This window comes from Myotis davidii, unplaced genomic scaffold (assembly GCF_000327345.1).
Source record: "Myotis davidii unplaced genomic scaffold, ASM32734v1 scaffold363, whole genome shotgun sequence".
In the NCBI taxonomy this organism is placed as follows: Eukaryota; Metazoa; Chordata; class Mammalia; order Chiroptera; family Vespertilionidae; genus Myotis; species Myotis davidii.
The window spans coordinates 801,450-821,586 of record NW_006294069.1 but is presented as its reverse complement, the minus strand read 5'-3'; the positions used below and the strand labels follow the sequence as shown (position 1 = coordinate 821,586).

Genomic DNA, 20,137 nt, shown 5'->3' with positions numbered 1-20,137 from the left:
ATTACAAATGAGAATGTGCAAAGATAAACACTGTTTGGGGAACAGAAATTATGTCTAGGTTCTTCCAAGTGGTTGGTACCTTTGTTAATACAGACATACAGTGCCCTAGCCAGTTTGGCTCAGTGGATAGAGCGTCGGCCTAAGGACTGAAGAGTCCTGGGTTCGATTCTGGTCAAGGGCACATGCCCAGGTTGCAGGCTCGATCCCCAGTAGGGGGCATGCAGGAGATTGCCAATCAATGATTCTCATCATTAATGTTTCTCTCTCTCTCTCTCTCTCCCTCTACCTTCCTCTCTGAAATCAGTTAAAAAAATACAAACACAGAGTGACCATTCCTTTCCCTCTTAATTACATTTGCTTTCCTGTATGTTAATGGCTTTGGTGTTTAATCTTTGCCCTTCCCCCGTTTTCTGACAAATTGTACAGCATATCTCTCAGAAAATGTTTCCTAGTCTTGAAAGGACAAAAGACAGAGAGTGACTGCAGGGCAGAGGAAAACTCCATGCCGAAACCAAGCCATCAGTCCACTGATTTAGGCTCTGCATGAGGCTCTTTTTGAAATAAGCTTGAGTGAGCAAAAAAGAACCCTGCAGGGTTTGAACTTAACCATAACCCAAAGACGTCACTTCACCTCTAGTCCAGGCAGGAACGGGGGAACTGCTCAGAGTTACTAGCAAGCTTGAGTTCCAGGGTGGAATCCTGTTTTTGACAATACGAGCACATTTACAGGCTTTCATCCAACTGTGATATTCAGAGGGATGTTGAGTATTATTTTTCTCGTGTCTGCAAGAAGCTAATGAAATGTACAGCACTTCGAGTGGATTTAGATAAGTCTCTACATTACAAAGTTGGGCATTGTGGAGCTACTCTTGTTCTGCTTTCCACCAGTTATGAGCTCCTGTGACGAGCTGGTAGCTTTTTAGTCCCCACGTCCACTGAACATGGGAATTAAATCAGTAGAGTTCTACTGATTCTTGGTTTTAACAAAACTCTGGAAACATTAGAGGGACACTCTACACAGTGTACTTTTTCCATTGACGGTCATCAATTATTGGTTAAAATGCATTATGAAAATTATACACCATTAAATGTGTATAAACCTGTAACTTTTCATAGTTCTATACATAGGTTTACTACATTCAACTTTCTTTGAGCTTGCTTGCCATTTTTTCAAAGAGCATTTTATTTTATTTATTTATATATTTTTTAGCATTTTAAATTAGAGAGAATTCTGGCACTAATGTTGGCCTTTTTATAAACATTGTTTTGCTTTTTTTTGTTTTACTTTATCCCTCTGTCGCCCTTACGGTTTTGCCTGGTACAGATGACACTTAGCAATTCTAACTAAATTCTAACTCCTAATTCCATAATATCAGGCATCTTTGAGTGCAGGCTGTAGTTTGTGGTTGTTGTGGATATAAGCTGAATAGTAAGTAAAGTGTCTGCAATTTAAGTTATGGGAAAGAGCTCATGTCAAAGGCTTGTGTACTTACTGCGTACAAGCTTTTCTAATATCTTAACATTTTTGTGCACACATTCAGGTCTTTAGGATGATCGTTCTTTGATTAGGGACCATCTAGGAAGAAAACGGGGCCAAAGGGAAAAATCATGGTGCTCTGTCTCTGAGAAGAACGTTCAACTCCTAAATAGGTCACTGTGGGTATAACTGGAAGGCTTCAGCAGACCAAGTCAGCACTTAGCTGTGGCATCAAACCACGACAGCACAGTTTGACAGCATGCCCAGGAGATTACTTCAGTCATGTAGGGCGGGGGAAGCGTTGAGGTTTATGAGTAAAATTGGGGGAGGGGAGAAAATAGTGGTCAAAGAAGGAAGGAATAACCTCTATGCTGTTTTGGCCCAACTAATAGCATTTTCCCTCCTTTTTTTTTTTTTAATAGAAGACCCTGTCAGTAAATGAAGCAGAAATTCTCCTTAGGGAAAAGTAGCTGGGTCTTAAGTAGAAACCTGTTCTCTATATACAAAGTGGAACAAAACATGGCTTACAGTTTGTATGGAAAATAATACAATAATTAATAAATAATAACACAAGAATAAACTTTCGCATCTTCACAACTGTAAAACTACTTTTGTCCCACCCTGTTTTTAGTAGGATTTCAAATAAAGACATTGTCAATATTTTCTTAGTTTTCCCAGTCTTTATAGAATTTTAGGTTCTATATCTATATATAAGATGTACATTGGTCCAGATTCCCTGAGCTATGTCTGTAAGAATAGTGTGGCCTGAGTATTACTTTGTTCTGGATAGTCCACTAAAATTTGGCCACAGAACAGTACTCAGTTTTGTTGGTTCCTCTTTCCAATGGCATGTTCCCTAGGAGTGTTACACAGTGACTGTTGAGGCCAGAATATTGACTCTTCCAGAACAGGTGGGCTCCTACAGCTATCATGAGGTGGATGAATGGAGCCCATTTAAAAAAATGTTTGTAGCAAGCCCATTTTCCATTCTAGAGAAGCCAGAATTGCAAGAATAGCCAAACTAGTAATAATAGATCAGGCCCTGTAAGCACCTGGGCTCAGCTTATAGAGAAGTTAACAGAAGCAAACACCTGGTGTAACTGTTGGTGCTCTACCCTCCCTCCCTCCTCCTTTCCCTGCACTAACTTGTAACCCTCTTCTCCAGGTGTCCTTCACTGGGAGGATGTCACAGGCCAACTTTACTTAGAAGGCGATAAAATTTGGGAGCACAGTCAGCTAGTTTGAAAGGATTGTAGCCTGTGAAAATGACGCAACTAGCTAAGTTTCTCAATGGGGTATTTGTAATGGCCTGGCACTTCATTGGTCTTTTTGTTAACATTGCTACTGAGGCTTTGCATGAAAACCAGCAGTCCTTGTATTTTTTACTTTGTGGTGTTAGCTGTATTTGAGTCGGTCAGTAGCTGGGATGAAGGAGAGTAAGGTATTAAGGTTGAGGGACAACCCCCCCACCCCCACCCCCATGAACTTTCTCTGTGCTTTCATCTCTCCAGTATCCTTCAATGTGACCATCTTTCCTGCCTTTGAAAGGTGTACCATATTTGAAGATAAAAGCTGGTGACCACACAAGTGTCCAGAGGAAGCTTACTATTTCTGCTGCCATTTAAATTTCATTAAATTTTGTTCCCTCAAAACCTAAACCATTAAATTTGAGTATATTAATACAGCTTTCAATTTACATTTTAAAATGTATTTTCAAGTTAAACTTCACCCATGGCCTCTTAGCTTTTCCAGGACAGTAGCTGGTTTCAGTTTGTAAAAGGCTTGTTTCCTGTGCTCATAGGTCCCTTTATAGATCAAGATGTCTTCTGGGAGCCCAGCCAGTGTTGCTCAATGGTTGAGCATTGGCCTATGAACCAGGAGGTCATGATTCGATTCCCGGTCAGGGCACATGCCCCGTCTGTGGGCTAGTCCCCAATGGGGGGCATACAGGAAGCAGCCAATCAATGATTCTCATCACTAATGTTTCTCTCTCTCCCCCTCTCCCTTCCTCTCTGCAATCAATTTTTAAAAAGTAAAAAATTTAGGACAAACTGAAAAAAGATGGCTGCTGGGAGGCTGAAACCTGATTGTGGTCCTGCTGGTAGTCACCTTTACTCTCATTCTGGCTGGTACCAACACATTTCCGGAGCTAGCAGAGGATAGCAGGGCCAGTTAGAGGGAGTAGTCCTATTCTGAACATGTGTGGTATTGTCTTTTGCAGTTTGTATTACACAATGCCACTAAATATAATTGTAGGATTTTTATCTGGTAGTGGACCTCAGATGGATGAATGGGATCCATGAACTATGAATTTAAAAATCAAAACTGTTTAGTGCTATTGTTTGCTTGCTGAATACCCCACCACCATCAAAAAAGGGAGGTGGTGCCCCAGCCAGTTTGGCTCAGTGGATAGAGTGTTGGCCTGCGGACTGAAGGGTCCCAGGTTCGATTCCAGTCAAGGGCATGTACCTTGGTTGCAGGTACATCCCCAGTGGGAGGTGTGCAGGAGGCAACTGATCGATGTTTCTCTCTCATCGATGTTTCTAACTCTCTATTTCTCTCCCTTCCTCTCTGTAAAAAATTGATAAATTTTTTTTTTTTAAAAAGGGAGGTGGTATACAGATGATGGTAGGGAGCCATTGAGATCTTTCTTAGTTTAACTGATATATTATTTCAACTCAAACTGCCACATGTGGCTAGAGAGGTTCTGTTGCTTGGAGAATCAATGGATTCTGACAGGAGGGACTCTACCAGTTCATGCAACCGACCTCTTTAAGAAGACAACCCAAATGGAAGGCTGTTAGTATATTGTGTAGCTATGTTGTCTACATAGTGTTCCTATTAAGTGTTTGTTTTAAACAGAATATTTTGTCAGCCTGGGAAGAGAAAATGGGAGTGTGTTTTTTCTTAAATATATTTCACCCACTTTCTTCCTTTTGTCCTAAGACATACACTAAAGCTTTTAATTTGGTTAAATGATATTGTCTTTCTGGCTGCCTTTGGCTCAAGTTTTAAAATGTCAATGTCACTTAGCTGGATGGACAGTAACTTAATATATTTTTAAAAAACAAGTCCAGAACGCAACACCATTTTTATCTGCGTGTTGTAATGTAAAAAATAGGTCTTTGAAATAAAAGGCAGTCTTTTTGCTTCCCTATCTCCCTTTCTTCCTCCACCTCTCCCTTCCCCCCTTTGTTCTTTTGTTCCCTTCCCCCTGCTCCCTTCCAGTTCCATATTGAAAAACTGCTTTCGCTGGATGGATAATTAACGCAGAGCAACAGGTCCCACTGGTGGGGACTAAATCTGAAGTAAATGTTAATGTCGTGCAGGTTCACGTGCATTAATAAGCGAGGGAGATGAGTGAGGTTAGACTCAGATCAGCCATACTAGGGTATGACTTGAAATAGATCCTCTTAATTAGAGAGCCAAGAACCATGACAACTACCAATATCTTCCACTTGCAGTGGTGAGCTGCAGCCTCATTAGGGAATGAAAGAGGCATTCTGAATTAAAATTGGGTCTGTCCTTTAGCTGTAGTTGGAGTCATCTGGCTGTAGGCTTTGAATATTTGACATGGAGGGGTCTGTCAGTGCAGGCTTTACAGTTAACTGAGAGGTGTGTATTTGTGGTTTTCTCTTCGATAACTCTGAAATAGACCTATGTAAACACCCTTATCAACAATGGATTTGTTTATGGGAGTCTAGATGCTAGAGTCCTACTGCAGAGGTTGGCTTGAAGAGTTTTACTTTTGAAAAATTAATGTCCTTGACCAGCTTTCTAGTTGGTTGGTGTACAGATATTACTGTTAATAGTTTATAGGCCTCTTAGGCCTTATAGAGAACTACACCAAACCCTTAGACACATATACTTTAATTGTATAATCTCTGAAGATTTAGAGTTCTGTTGTTATGAATTATTTTATAGCTAACAGAATGTCTTTTAAGATTGGGCAGTGGTTAAAATAAATAGGGAGTTGGAAAGCAGTGAACAGGCACTTTCTAGCCAGGAGTTGCAGTCTAGCGCTTTTCAACAAGTGATCTGGAAGGAAACATCCACAAGCAGTGAAGAGGGGAAGGTATTCTGCAGAAGCTCCATCCTCACAGGGTACCTTCTCTGCCGTGGAGAAGAGTACCTATCTCAAAGTACTATATAGGCCATATTCTTTTGAAGCCAGAAAATAGAGGTCCTTGGCCTGTTGGCTAAAGAGCTACCAGTTTCCCGAGACAAGCCTGCTCATATACCACAGCCAACTATTCCAGGACTCACCTTCCTTCTCAGGACTTGGACAGTCCTTAGAAGAAATCTAAAGGCTCAAATACTATTATGCGCTAGATAGACTTAAACATCGATTCTCAGAAAAATGCTCCCACTCCCAGAACCTTCTTTTTATCAAGTAGCTTTTCAAAATTCAGAATATACCTGCTTCTAAAACCATAGTTTCTTTCTGAATACCTTGAGATCCTTAATTTTGCCATCTTTAAAGGATCACTGGCTGAACTATCATTTGCTGAGTAGCTCTGGATTGTGGAAAGAGAGTAGAGAAAAGGCCACTGTCACCTTCAGGTACCTAGTAACCAAACATCTGGGGCTCTTTGCTGAGGTTGGCATCCATGAGCAATTGAGTCTTATATAAGTCTGTACAGCAAGAATCACTTTGTAGTTGATTGTATGTGGTCGCATTGCCAGCTGTCCTTTTCATGTTGTCTCTAGCCTCTGATCCCTGACAGCAAGGATCATGTCTGAAATCTCACCACTTAGCATATTGCCTAGCATGAAATAAATGTCCAATAAATGCTTGAATGGACAAATGACCTTGATCCTCTCTCCTCAAAGGCTATGTTTCTTGATGGGATAGATCATAACTTTGTTTGCTTTATATTCTTTCTTCAATGTGGCACCTCCATTGTGGCATTGGTTAGTAAGCAGTGGGAACTTAATAAATATTGACTGGTGAAGAAGGAAATGCTTGACCTTGAAGTTGAGGAAGATACCCTGGTAGATATTCTAATGTGTTCCTTAGAAATAAGAGAACTACTGAACAGTCTTTAAAACCAGTTTGAATTCAAGATGTAAAGAACTAGAAAACTAACTTGGGTTCTATTTTTTTTTAATATTTTATTGATTTTTTACAGAGAGGAATAGAGAGTTAGAAACATTAATGAGAAAGATCGATCAGCCGCCTCCTGCACACCCCCTACTGGGCATGTGCCTGCAACCAAGGTACATGCCCTTGACTGGAATCGAACCTGGGACCCTTCATTCCACAGGCCAATGCTCTATCCACTGAGCCAAACCTGTTAGGGCTTGGGTTCTAATTCTGCGGCTTATTGGTTACATGGCTTTAAATACATTTTTTAATTGATTTTTTACAGAGAGGAAGGGAGAGGAATAGAGAGTTAGAAACATCAATCAGCTGCCTCCTGCACACCCCCTACTGGGGTTGTGCCCGCAACTAAGGTACATGCCCTTCACCAGAATCCAACCCCGGACCCTTCAGTCCGCAGGCGGACGCTCTATCCACTGAGCCAAACCGGTTAGGGCAGCTACATGGCTTTAGATAAGTCAGTTTCCTCACCTGTGCGATGGGAATAATAATTAATTCTCACAGTATGGTGGTGAGAATCAAATAAGAGCATCTGTGAAAACACTTTGTGAACTGTGGTACACTGTCTAGATGTAATATCACTGTGCTATTTCTAACTTTAGTGATTAGGAAGTATTCTCTTTAACAGCAGCACTGGCTCATTATAGTATTTTCATGGTTTTTACTGCTTGCAGAAACTCGGATAGAATAATTTCAGCACTGCCTGACTTTTAGCTTTTAATTATTTCCTTTAGTAGAGAATGGCCCTTGGCACCCTGTCTTCATTGATATATCAGGATGAGAGGGAGCTGGGACAGAGCCTTGTTTTTCTTGACAAGCATATCATTAATTTTCAAGAATCTGACATACAGTACATGTATAGGCATTCCTTTTGTATTGTATTCCTCTTTCTTGCTTCACAGATACTGTGTTTTTGTTTTTTACAAAATGAAGGTAAGACCCTCCAGCAGCAAAAACCCTGCAACTTGTTGAAGGTTCAAATAATGGTTAGCATATTTTTTGACAAAGTAGTGGTTTGTTTTTTGTTTTTGTTTTTCTAGACAATGCTGTTGCACACTTAATAGCCCTGGCCGGGGAGCTCAGTTGGTTAGGTGTCATTCCTAATATGCCAATGTTGTGGGTTCGATCCCTGGTCAGGGTTTATACAAGAATCAACCAATGAATGCATAGATAAGTGGAACAACAAAATCAATGTTTCTCTCCCCCCTCCTCCCTGCCTGCCTTTCTCTAAAGTCAATAAATAAAAAAATTTTTAAAAAGACTATAGTATAGTGTAAACATAACTACTATCTGTACTAGGGAACCAAAAATTTGCATGACTCTATTGTGATATTCATTTTAGTGCAGTGGTCTGTAATTGAACCCACAATATCTCCAAGGTGCGCCTGTAATTATTTCAGAGTTGCACGCTAAACTTAGGGGTACGTCATTCTTATGGGGGTAGGAGCTTTAAGGTGGGTGGATGAGGTGGGGAACTTCTCAGGATGTGTACTTGAGTCCCCTGAGGCAGAATTTCCTTTCTTTCTGGAATCCTTTCCCTGTTGACAATATTTAATGTGGAACAGAACTAGTCTATTTGCAAAACAGCCTTTTTCTGGAACTAGTTCCTGAGCTTTTTACCCCAGTGACAGTCTGTCTTTCCTGGAGGCATTTCATAAATCCTTTTCCTTTTGAATTGAAGAACTGCCATCTAAATTGCTTGAAAGGAATTGCTAGTAGCAAAGAGGAATCATCATTATGAGAAAGCTTTATGATGGGCAATTCCTGTGTTCCAGCTATGCCTATGATGATCATTTTCTAGAAACATAGACAGACCTTCCTTCCTTTTCAGTCCCATCTTAGATATTATTTTATTACTGTTTCTCAAGATAACCACATTTTCAAATGTATTTCAAGATGCATGTTCTGTCTCTAAGCAAGCAGCAAAATCCCAGCAAGGCCTTACTGTTTTAAGTGTTCTACATTAATCTTGGAGATAACCCTCTAACTTCCCTGCATACTCCCTAAACTCACAGTCCTCATCCCATGCTTTAGGGCAGACAAGAGGAGCCTGTGGCCATAATCTAGAATTCTGAAAAATGTGTGTTCTTAAACTTGGTATCTCTAAAAGTGATCTTTTAGAAACCAATCAGGAGCTACTTTTGAAAGCCTGTTAATAAAAATTTTAAGTATTTCACCCTGGCCATTTTGGCTCAGGATAGAGTATCAACCTGCAGACTGAAGGGTCCCAGGTTCAATTTTGGTCAAGGGCACATGCCCAGTTGCTGGGCTCAATCCCCAGTAGGGGGTGTGCAGGTGGCAGCTGATCAATGATTCTCTCTTCCTCTCCCTTCCTCTCTGAAATCAATAAAAAATATATTTTTAAAAAAATCTAAACTGATTGCATAAAAATTAAACACATACACACACACACACTATAAAGAGAAACAAGGCCCTGACCAGATAGCTCAGTTGGTTAGAGCATCGCCCAGATACACCAAGGTTTCAGGTTTGATCCCTGGTCAGGGCACATAGAAGAATCAACCCATCTTCTGTATATGTAAAAGGTTAATATACAAAGTATCCCCTTGGGAGTTCAGGAGACCAGGGGTTCGATCACTCGCTGTGACATGCATTGACCACTAGGGGGCGGCGCGGAACGAAGTAAGGCCCTAGCCCGCAGCTGGGGAAGGATGGCCCAATCAGCCCTGATCGGAAGCCAGGCCTAGGGACCCTACCCATGCACAAATTTCATGCACTGGGCCTCTAGTGAATGCTTAAAGAGATGTTTCTCTCTCCCTCTCTCCCTCTCTCCCTTTCTCCCTCTCCTTTCCTCTCTCTCTAAAAATCAGTTTTTAAAAAGAAAGAGAAACAAGAAAGCACCCTGGCCAGGTGGCTGTCAGAGAAGGCTTCCTGTAGGTAACACCTGACTTGAGCCCCTTTAAAAGATGAGTCCACCAGGTGAAGGAGTGGGGAAAGACTTGGCTTTAGTGGTTGTGAGCAGTGGGCCTGGAATGAGCAGAGACAGAGTTGAGAAACAGTAAAGGCTGTGTAGGGGGCCACCAGACTTAATGGAGCTGGAGAAGGAGGCAGGGTTCTGGTCGCGGGGTCTTAGCTACAACATTGAGGAGCTTGAACTTTATCCTGTAATGGATGGGGTGTTATTGAAGGGCATTTTAATTTGGAGAGTGATATGATCTGAATTGTGTTTTAAATATACCATTCTGGCCCTGACCGGTTTGGCTCAGTGGATAGAGCGTCGGCCTGCGGGCGCAAGGGTCCCAGGTTCGATTCCAGTCAAGGGCATATACCTTGGTTGCGGGCACATTCCCAGTGGGAGGTGTGCAGGAGGCAGCTGGTCGATGTTTCTCTCTTATCGATGTTTCTAACTCTCTATCCCTCTCCCTTCCTCTCTGTAAAAAATCAATAAAAATATATATATATTTAAATATACCATTCTGCCAGCAGGGTTAGAAATAGATTAGGGGAAGCATGAAGGGTAACCAGGAGCCATTCACATCTTGGTAAAAAGATCTAATCCTGTACCACCTTGCCTTGCCCTTCTCTGCTTTACATGTGGTGTAGGGTATCTTGGTTCAAAGCCAGAAGGCAGATTTCTGAAAAGAAATGATGAAAAACAGAATCAGAAGTGACAGCCTTTTCAGGGTTAATTTTAATATAACAGCTGCTGAAGCATAGCAGAGTCTGTAGACCTTTACAAATTACATGTGTGCATTTCATTAGTTTGGGTGTGGTCTATGCAGAAATACATTGGAGAGAACAAAGGTAGGCATTACAGGTGATGTTCACCCGTGGTCCTCCAGGGCTTGAAGACCTATCCGCACAGGCCAGTGTGCCTCCAGTTTTCTGCTTCCTGATACAGGTCCTCCTGTGATCCCACCAAGGTAACAGGGAAGAAAGGGAGCAATGAGGCTTGCTGGGCACCCTGACATGTATGCTCAGGGCTCTGGGGAAGCATGGAGCTAGGAAAATTTGCCAGCCTGAGGCTATTTTAAGTAGAAACGGTAAAGCAGGAGAGCATTAAGCCCTGGGACTTGAAGGAGTGTCCTTATACACTCAACCTCCGAGTGTGTTTGTTTTTATAGTATCTCCGATTCTTTGAAGAAACATTTCCTCCTTACCATTCCAAGTAAATACCTTCAGAAACCAAATGTAAGAATTTCTTAAGCATAAATGTAGCCTATTCTGTATAGCGGGGGTTTTCAGTCTTTGGTGTTGAGCATAAATTGCTGAGCCCTATCCCCAAAATTTATGATTCAGTGAATCTGGAGTGAGGTCTCAGAATTTGCATTTCTAATAAGTTCCCAAATGATGCTGCCAGTCTGGAAACCACACTTTGAAAACAACTACTGTATAGGCATTATAAATATGAGCCTCCCAAGGACTTAATAAAGTCTCATATGGATCTTGGTATAACCTTAATGGAAATCAATCACCTGGAGAATCAGTAAGGCTAGCCCTACACAGCTTTAATTTTGATTCAGTATTGCCTTACTGAGTAGCTACTGTGTACACCTCTTATAAAGATACAAAGAGGGAAGAGATTCAACCCTTGTCTTGGTCCCTCTAATAAAAGAAGTAAGAGAACTATCACATAAGGGAAAGCATGAGAAGTGCCAGAAGTGAACCAAAACCATGCAGCCAGGGGTCTAGGATGTTTGAGTAATCCCAGAAAAACACCTGGAGGAGCTGTCCTTAGTATGCCATTGTTGCTGACAAACTGCCCCAAAACGCCATGGCTTAAAACAGACACTAGTTATTATCTCTCACAAGTCTATAGGTTGATTGGGCTCAGCTGGGTGGTTTTCCTGTTCTATATGCTGTTGTCTGGTACTGCAGTCATGTGGAAGCTCATCTGAGCTGGCATGGTCCAAGATGACTTGGTCACATAGCAGTAGTGGTGCTGGTGTTGGCTTGGATTTCAACAGAAGTTGTTAATTCGAGTGCCTTAAGTCTCCTCTGTGTGGCCTCTCACAGCACAACGTCAGGGCTCTGCGATAGAACATTCCAGGCATGTAAAAATGGAATCTTCAGAACCCAACCTTGGAAGTTACAACATTGTCACCTCTGCTACATTCTGTTGGTCAAAAAGGCACAAGAACAAGTCCAATTCAAGAGGAAGGAAATAGACTACTTCTGGATGGAAGGAGTATCAAAGAATTTGTAATGATCTTTAATCTATCATAGGCTGATTGAGGCAGGCCTTACAGGCATGGCTTTCTAGGGGAAGAGTGTTCTAGAGAAAGAAATTATGGCTTTCCCTATAAGTATTAATAGCTCTGGCTTTGGCTTCTCTTTCTAAGATAAGGAAGGGATGCTCACTCTTTAGGTTATTGTAAATGATGCCACGTAAGCATTTTGAAAGATGTGAGAGCCTGAGCAGTGCTATAGGGCTGGCCAAAATAGAAGTTGAGGTACATGAGGCTTTGTGCCAAATCTAGGTAGGCTTTTTCCACTGCTTCAAAGGATTAGTTAGTTACTTAGTCTTGCCCTTGTCTTTTCCCCACAGTAACCCTCCACTGAGTGAAGAAATGTTGCCTCCTGGGGAGTGGATGTGTCACCGGTGCACTGTTCGTCGAAAGGTAATAAATAATGCTGTTTTCTAAAGGCTTTGCTCAGAATGCCGGATCTAGAGTACTGATATTCTAGAGCTAAGATGGCCTGGCCCTGAAGGTGTTTTTGTCCCTTCTTCTTGTCTCTTCCAGCCCTGGAATCACCCACATTCTCCTCATGGTGACTGTTTGGAATCCAATAGGGCCTAAAATCCAAACATGGGCTGCTGATATGGGCAGAAGAGGTGTGTTAATTTACTAAGCCATGTTCATTCACTAGTGACAGGAGTAGTGTTTGATCTTGTAGACCTCCTATAAGTGGCCTGAATGTGGCAACTATATCCATGGCTAAAAGTGGTTGAAGAAAAAACAGACTGCTTCTCCAGCTTGATGGAAAAACGGTTTCTGTTACCCCAAGACAAATAAGTCACTAGTAACCAAAGGCTTAGCCAGGTATATGGGGGTGGGGGGACTTTGAACTCACTTGTACCCCAAATTGCCTAATCTCTCTTTAGTTTCCCTTACCTTGGCTTCAATAATTCAGTACTGGCTTTGAGAACTTTATTTTCTACATTGAGAGATCTGCTGTGGAATGCAAAAGCTAAATTCTCCTTTATCAAAAAAGGAAGTAGGTGTGTTTCCACTCAGATTAAGAGAGAGCCAATCCTCAGGTTATGGACTGTGGATTACACTGTGTGAATTGTAAAGCCCCACCCCACCCCCACCCCCACACTAATTATACACCAAATAACTTGCTTTTGTTGTGACATCACTTCTGTTTTCCTGGCCCCTGTACATGATGTCACAGTGAATGATGACTTCCTTGGTTGCAGAAACAGGATGAGATGATTCAGAGATTGTGGTTTATGTGTGTAACAGTTTTCAACCTTTAAGAAGAAGATAAACAGTTAGGTAGACATTTTTTTTTTTTTTTTTCAGTGTGTTCACAAGGGTTCCTATTAAAAAGCAAGCCAGGGCCAACTCAGCCACCTACCACAGTTGTAGTTTGATTTCTCCTAAAATCCACAAAACAGGCTGTCCTCCAGCCTGCTCACCTCCCAAGATCTATTCCTGTGCATCCTCGGTTAGATTAGAGCAGGGCCAGTTAGAGAAACCTGCCAGCCAGGAAGCCTTTCAGAAAATTGCCACTCAAAGAAGCTGGATGTGAAAGGGTTAGGACAGTGGAGGGAGAAGAGGTAAAGCCAGGAAAAGAGGGTGAAGGAGATAAACTGTTCTTTTAGTTCCCATCATCTGCTGGGTATTTCATGTGCCTTATTTAATCCATGTAGCCATCTGTGGGTGCTGGTGGTAGTATCTCCATTTTAGAAAGGAAGAAACTGAGGCTTATAAATGCAGAATAACTTTCCCAAAGAAAAGGAATTAACAGAGCCAAGATAAGAACTAAATCCTGTCTCACTCTAACACTCTGTTACCTCTTCATCAATTTTCTAGAAGCAGAACTACTTGCTAGAGATTATAGTATGCTTTTTTCTAACATAGTTTGTATTTTCTGAAATTTCACTCTGACCTTCTCTCAGATGGCCCTCTTTGCCTCCAAGAGCCATATCTGTCTTCTCCACCACCACCAGTTCCAGGCTTTGGCCTCCTGTAGTTACACTGAAGTGGATTGAAATGATACATCCTCTGAGCCTCATCAACCTCCAATGTTCAGGTCCTGTTCCTAGTGGAGGCTAGATTCTCCCAACTCAGAGCCATCCCTTGCATATATATGATTCTCTTTATCGTCACCATGTCCCTAAGAAAAGAAGAAGAAAAGTTTTACTAGATTCACTTTACAGATAGAGAAATTCCTGCCCACCAGCCTGAGTCACCCAACGTCATAGGAAATCAGTGGCAGAACTGTCTTCCGACTGGAGACCAATGTTAAACTTTCATTTGACCACTCTATTTGGAATCCTGGAGGAAAATGTATTGTCAGTCATCTAGTCCTACAGAGTACACTTAGTCTTTTTCCACTTCTCCACCTTCACATTCAAAGAAGTATCACTTTCAGAGTTCTAGTTAAATTTGAAACATTGAAAGCCACCGCGATGATTGCTGAGTCCTTACCCTTCACACACTATCTTTCCACTGTGTAGTACAGATACCTTCCAGGCTAGCACCCAGTGTCCCTAGATAGGGAGTTCTGCTTGCCTATTTTACATACTACCTTTGCTTTTGCAGACTGTTATATATATAATTTTTTTAAAATTTATTTCAGAGAAGAAGGGAAAGGGAGAGAGAGATAGAAACATCAATGATGAGAGAGAATCATTGATCGGCTGCCTCCTATAGGCCCCACACCGGGATTGAGCCCACAACCTGGGCATGTACCCTGACTGGGAATCAAACCATGACCTCCTGGTGCATAGGTCAATGCTCAGCCACTGAGCCACACCTGACGGGCCAGACTTTATTTATTTTGAGCAGTTCTTAAAACCATTCAATAGGTCAAGCTGCTGCTCCAAGGCAAATTACAGTGATCTCATTGGTTCCCACTGTTATTCTTACTGTCCTCAGTCTCATTGAGCTTGTTCTCACTGTGTTAGTTGTTTATTCCTTTATTCCTCTGCTTGTATAGAGATATTGTGTATCATATGATGACTTAGAGGAAATGATGTGTGATTTGTATAATAGTTTCTAATTTCCATGCCTTTTGGTGATTCCCTGCTGCAATAGTTTTGCCAGCATTAGTTCAGCTATAATTTTGTCAACTTTAACAGAACTGTGTTCCAAGTCCCCAGGTGGATGAATCTGTGACTTTCATAATTTTGGTTTGTAGTCTCATAGGATTTTATAGCATCTATTTCTTTCTGTTTTGTGGTACTTTGTATGATGGGCCCTCCTGTTCATTTGCACAGAAGCGAGAACAGAAAAAGGAGCTGGGCCATGTTAATGGACTGGTGGACAAATCTGGCAAACGGACTACATCCCCCAGCAGTGACACTGACTTGTTGGATAGATCAGCTAGCAAAACTGAACTCAAGGCTATGGCCCATGCCCGGATCCTGGAGAGAAGAGCCAGCCGGCCTGGCACGCCCACGTCCAATGCCAGCACAGAGACCCCCACCTCTGAGCAGAACGACGTTGACGAGGACATCATTGACGTGGATGAGGAGCCAGTGGCAGTAGAGCCAGACTATGTGCAGCCCCAGCTAAGGCGGCCTTTTGAGCTGCTGATTGCTGCCGCCATGGAGCGGAACCCCACCCAATTCCAGTTGCCCAATGAACTGACTTGTACCACTGCACTACCAGGTTAGCCAAACCATTATATCCCCTCCCCCACTCCACCTTCCAGAGGATTATTGTCCAGTCAAAGGGTAGTGCTGCCTATGGGATCACTGTCTGTATAGCCACTGTCTCATACTGTTCTTGGTTCTTCCTGGAGAGATCTTTGAAGGTTTTAGCTCTTACAGTGCTTATTCAATTTTCTCTTTCCACCCTTCCCAGTATCGCATTTTTAAAAAAAGTAATATATTTACATGATTCAGAAATCAAAAAATATAAAAAGGCGTACAGGAAAAATTTCCCTTCTACTTCTGCCTGCCATTTGCCTAGTTTCCACCTTCCTACCCCTCACAGATAACCACTGTTCTGTTCTTGTGTATTTCCTCTAGAATTTCTTTGTGTATGTATAAGCAAGAACAGATACATGCTCATTATTTCCCCCTTAAATAGCATACTTGATATTCTGTTCTACACGTTGCTTTTTTTTATTTCATAATGTGCTCAGGATAGAGATCTTTCCATATTAATAGAGACATTACTTAGTTTCTCTTAATGATTGTATAATGATCTATCATACATATAGATGTACTATAATTTATTTAATTTCCTGTTAATGGACATTCAGGTTTTTCCTAATCTTTTGTTTCTATAGATAGTGCTTCACAGATAATTCTGTAAATACATCATTGTATACTTGTGGGTGTGTGTCTATAGGATAAATTCTTTCTTTTTTTAAAATATATTTTATTGATTTTTTACAGAGAGGAAGGGAGAGAGATAGAGAGTCAGAAACATCGATGAGAGAGAAACATCGATCAGCCGCCTCCTGCACATCCCCCACTGGGGATGTGCCCGCAACCCAGGTCCATGCCCTTGACCGGAATCGAACCTGGGACCTTTCAGTTCGCAGGCCGACGCTCTATCCACTGAGCCAAACCGGTTTCACCTAGGATAAATTCTTAATATTAGAATTGCTGAGTCAAAACTGTGTTGATAGTTGTTGTTTTTAAGACAAATTACTTTCTTTTTTATATATATATTTTTTATTAATTTCTGAAAGGAAGGAAGAGGGAGATAGAAACAGCAATGAGAATCATTGATTGGCTGCCTCCTGCACACCCCACACTGGGGATCGAGTCCGCAGCCTGGGCATGTGCCCTGACCGGGAATCAAACCATGACCTCCTGGTTCATAGGTCGATGCTCAACCACTGAGCCATGCCAGGCGGGCTGTATTTATAGTTTTTGTTTGTTTGTTTTTAAATATAAAGAGGAAGGGAGAGGGATAGAGAGTTAGAAACATTGATGAGAAAGAAACATCGATCAGCTGCCTCCTGCACACTCCTACTGGGGATGTGCCTGCAACCAAGGTACATGCCCTTGACCGGAATCGAACCTGGGACCTTTCAGTTTGCAGGCCAACACACTATCCACTGAGCCAAACCGGTTAAGGCAGATATTTATAGTTTTAATAGATACTACCAAATTACCCTCCTTGTGTTTTGTTTGTTTGTCTGTTTAATCAATCAAGTCATGGCTTCTTCTTGATACCATGAAGCTTCTAGATCTTATTTTTTTCTTTCAGATAGAGTGAAATTGGCAAACTTAAACTTACGGTCAGTAAGATGCAGAATCAAAGCTTTTCTGATTTTTGTTAAAATGCAGTGAAATTGTAGTTTTTTCCTCATCTACCTCCAGATAATAGGCTTTTTGACCTATTTATATTTCATAGGTTGCCAGTATATAAGCTAGGCTTCTGGCCACTTTATGTTTACAAAACCTTTAGAGGTGTTTGTGCCACAGAACAAGTGACTTCTGATCAAGGTTCTGACTTATGTCTCAGTCTCCCTTCTAATTCTTTTTCTCACTTGAAACCAGACCAGGGGGCCTCAGAACGAGATCCATGTCTAGGCCATAGCACATGCTTTTACTGAGGTCTCTTCCTTTCGCTTACTATTGTGTCCATATCTGAGGCCAGGAACTCTGCACCTAGAGAAAGTTCAGCGCCACCAATTTCTCTTCTAGGTTCCAGCAAGAGAAGAAGAAAGGAGGAAACCACAGGGAAAAACGTTAAGAAGACACAGCATGAGTTAGATCACAATGGTCTCGTGCCCTTACCGGTCAAAGTCTGCTTCACGTGTAGCAGGTATTTTTCCTCCATATAAGAGGCTTTTCCTCATATTCAGCAAATGATGTTTTTTTCTCTCTTCCATCACCTCTTTCAAACCATATATGTTAAATGTACATAATCTATATTTTGATGATATGAGAGCAGAGAGACTGAGTGACTAATTGAGCCTTGAATATTTTAACAAGTATTGTAAACTGTAGAGGCTAAACAAGAGGAGTTGAAAGTAAACTAAAGTGTGAAGTATTTAGACTACCTATCAGGAAGAATTCTAGCCTGCAGCGACACAAGTCCCTGGAAACAACAAATAATTTTTAAATCGCTAAAGTTTAGTTTAAAAGTAGTACAGGTATCCACAGTATGCATTAGACTGGATGACTTCCAAAAGCACCTAGGTTGCCCCAGTTGTAGCTTCCCTGTGATACTGGTTTTCTTCCAATAGGATCTCCTCAGTGACAGGAGCCAGCTGCTACTGAAGATGGACTTGTTTAGATAGGTTAGAAGGACAGGATAACAGGAGAGAAAAAATATGAAAAAGAAATGTTCCACACCAAAAGCTATAGGGGACTAGATAGCAGAGTGCGGGACTCTGAGCCCAAACTGTGTCTCCAGTGCATTTTGAGGACCCGGGAGTATCATGGTTACAAATCATAATTGGCATTTGCTTAAGCCCCTCCCTTTAATTATGCTTACATTAATACATTACAAAATCATTTTCCCAGCACAACTGTCTCTGGTTCTCAGTCTTTCTGAGTGCTTCATGCAGAAGAAAAGGTTCTTGCTGTAGTCGATTTTAGAAAGGTTGCTAGTATTTTTGTTGTTGTTGTTTAATGCAGTAGTTGCTTTTTTTTAAGGAGTAGAAAGATCAAGTAGAGTTGGCTGTCTTCCCCCCAGTGAGTACTGAGCATTTATCATTCATGCTCTGACAGCCACTTTAGCATACTCCACGTAAACATTCACTTCCTGACAAGACACAGTTCTCTTAGAAGAGAGAATAATGAAGAGCTGTGTGGTAGCCCCCAACTTCATCCATCTTTCTAATCGTGAATGTAACTGAATCATTGGGGGAGGAGGATGTGGGAGAATGTTGTTAGGATTAAGGAGGGGAGGTTGTTTTGAGTTCTCCCATCTTGCCACAGAAATGGCCTAATCTCTTTTTTGCAGGAGTTGTCGCGTGGCCCCTCTCATCCAGTGTGACTATTGCCCCCTCCTGTTCCACATGGACTGCCTTGAGCCACCACTCACTGCCATGCCCCTGGGCAGATGGATGTGTCCAAATCACATCGAACATGTGGTGGTAAGTACAGCAATGTCCCTTCAGTCCTCTATGGGCACAGTGGAGCGTGGACTGATTCAGTAGAAAGCATAGTAAGGTCAGCTTTGTACCAGAATTCACTATAATCTCTCCGATGCTGGTTTCTGCAGACCATTCTACTCAATTCCGATTATTTTGACATGCGTTAGCTGTGCGTTTTGCCTTTTATCACAATGCCTTATTTTAGCTGCATGGACAGACTTAACCTACTAGCATTTGGTTGTTCATTAATATTTTCTTCCAGAGTGAATCAAGCAGATGTTATAGCCCTAAACTGGAGTATATTAGGTCCAACCTTATGGAAATAAATACTCTCACAGTGGTTGCTTCCATATTTTCCTGCCTCTTGTTTTTAGAGGGAACAAAGAAAATTCTAAGATATTAACTGCACAGTAACTTCAGCGAATTGACGTGGATATAATGGTATTCCAGACAGTCAACCATTTATTGAGCACCTCATCTTCCCTAGGCACCAAATGAGGTTCTTCCCCTCCTCTTACTTTAATTCTTGTTATAACACTTATAGGTGTTGAGTAACTAAGTTGTTGAATGAATGGTGTGAAGGTATTATCTATTTCCCAGGAGTCTTGGGTACATTTTCCAGACTGCTTCCTGGGGCCAAAACAGAACTGTAGTTTGCTATCTCCAAAGATATTTCCTTATAGGCACTTAGAATAGTCACTCATAGATTGAGTAGGAGAGGGCTTCAGGAGGAGCAGGTCCCTCATAAGGACAGCCTTTCCAAATTAAAAAATGTTATTGCATAAGACGCCGCCTATCAAATGGTGATAATCATGGAATGACTGTTGCCCCTCAACGTGGCAATGTGCTCTCTACTTTACACTGAGGGAACCTCAGTTATAGACTTGCACATATGAAAGAAAGTAGTTGCTTTGTCCTCTTACTTGTCTAATGCTGTTCAGAAAGATTTATCTAGGAGGAAGCTTCTCTCTGGGGCTCAGTATGAGTATCTTGTTTTGCCTCTTACTGAACCAAAAAAAAAAAGCAACCGTGAGCAATTTACCCAAATATGAATCTTAAAGATCACCTTTCCAGCAGATGAGAAGTTATTAATTGGGTAATATTTTATTAGCCACTTAGGGGTTTTTCCTCTTTTACTAATTAGAAGCTGCCACACATTTTTTTTCCTTTTGAATTAAAGTGTATGGGACCAGTTGTAGAAGAGGAAATGTGACATAATTTCTGTATGCTGCTGCACAAACTTCCCTCTCCTCTCTTTGGCCTCTTAGCGCAGTCCAAGTGTTCTGCCTCCTATAGAACAACACTGTGATATATTCTAGGAGTTTGCTCCCTAGTACCATGGAAGAGGAAAA

General features: G+C 41.6%; 1 protein-coding gene across 6 annotated transcripts in view; it reads left to right on the top strand.

The window, feature by feature from the left end:
• Positions 1–20,137, top strand: part of PHF12 (PHD finger protein 12) — a 41,173-nt gene that overhangs the window by 8,593 nt on the left and 12,443 nt on the right. For 4 of the 6 annotated variants that reach the window (XM_006768043.2, XM_015566740.1, XM_006768044.2 and 1 more), the window contains exons 3-6: positions 12,091–12,163; positions 14,995–15,388; positions 17,386–17,506; positions 18,653–18,785. In XM_006768043.2, coding sequence (XP_006768106.1) covers positions 12,091–12,163; positions 14,995–15,388; positions 17,386–17,506; positions 18,653–18,785 — 721 coding nt within the window. Of the gene's footprint in view, positions 1–12,090; positions 12,164–12,286; positions 12,379–14,994; positions 15,389–17,385; positions 17,507–18,652; positions 18,786–20,137 lie in introns of those variants that run through there. The other 2 variants (XM_006768045.2, XM_015566743.1) reach the window with 2 other exon arrangements.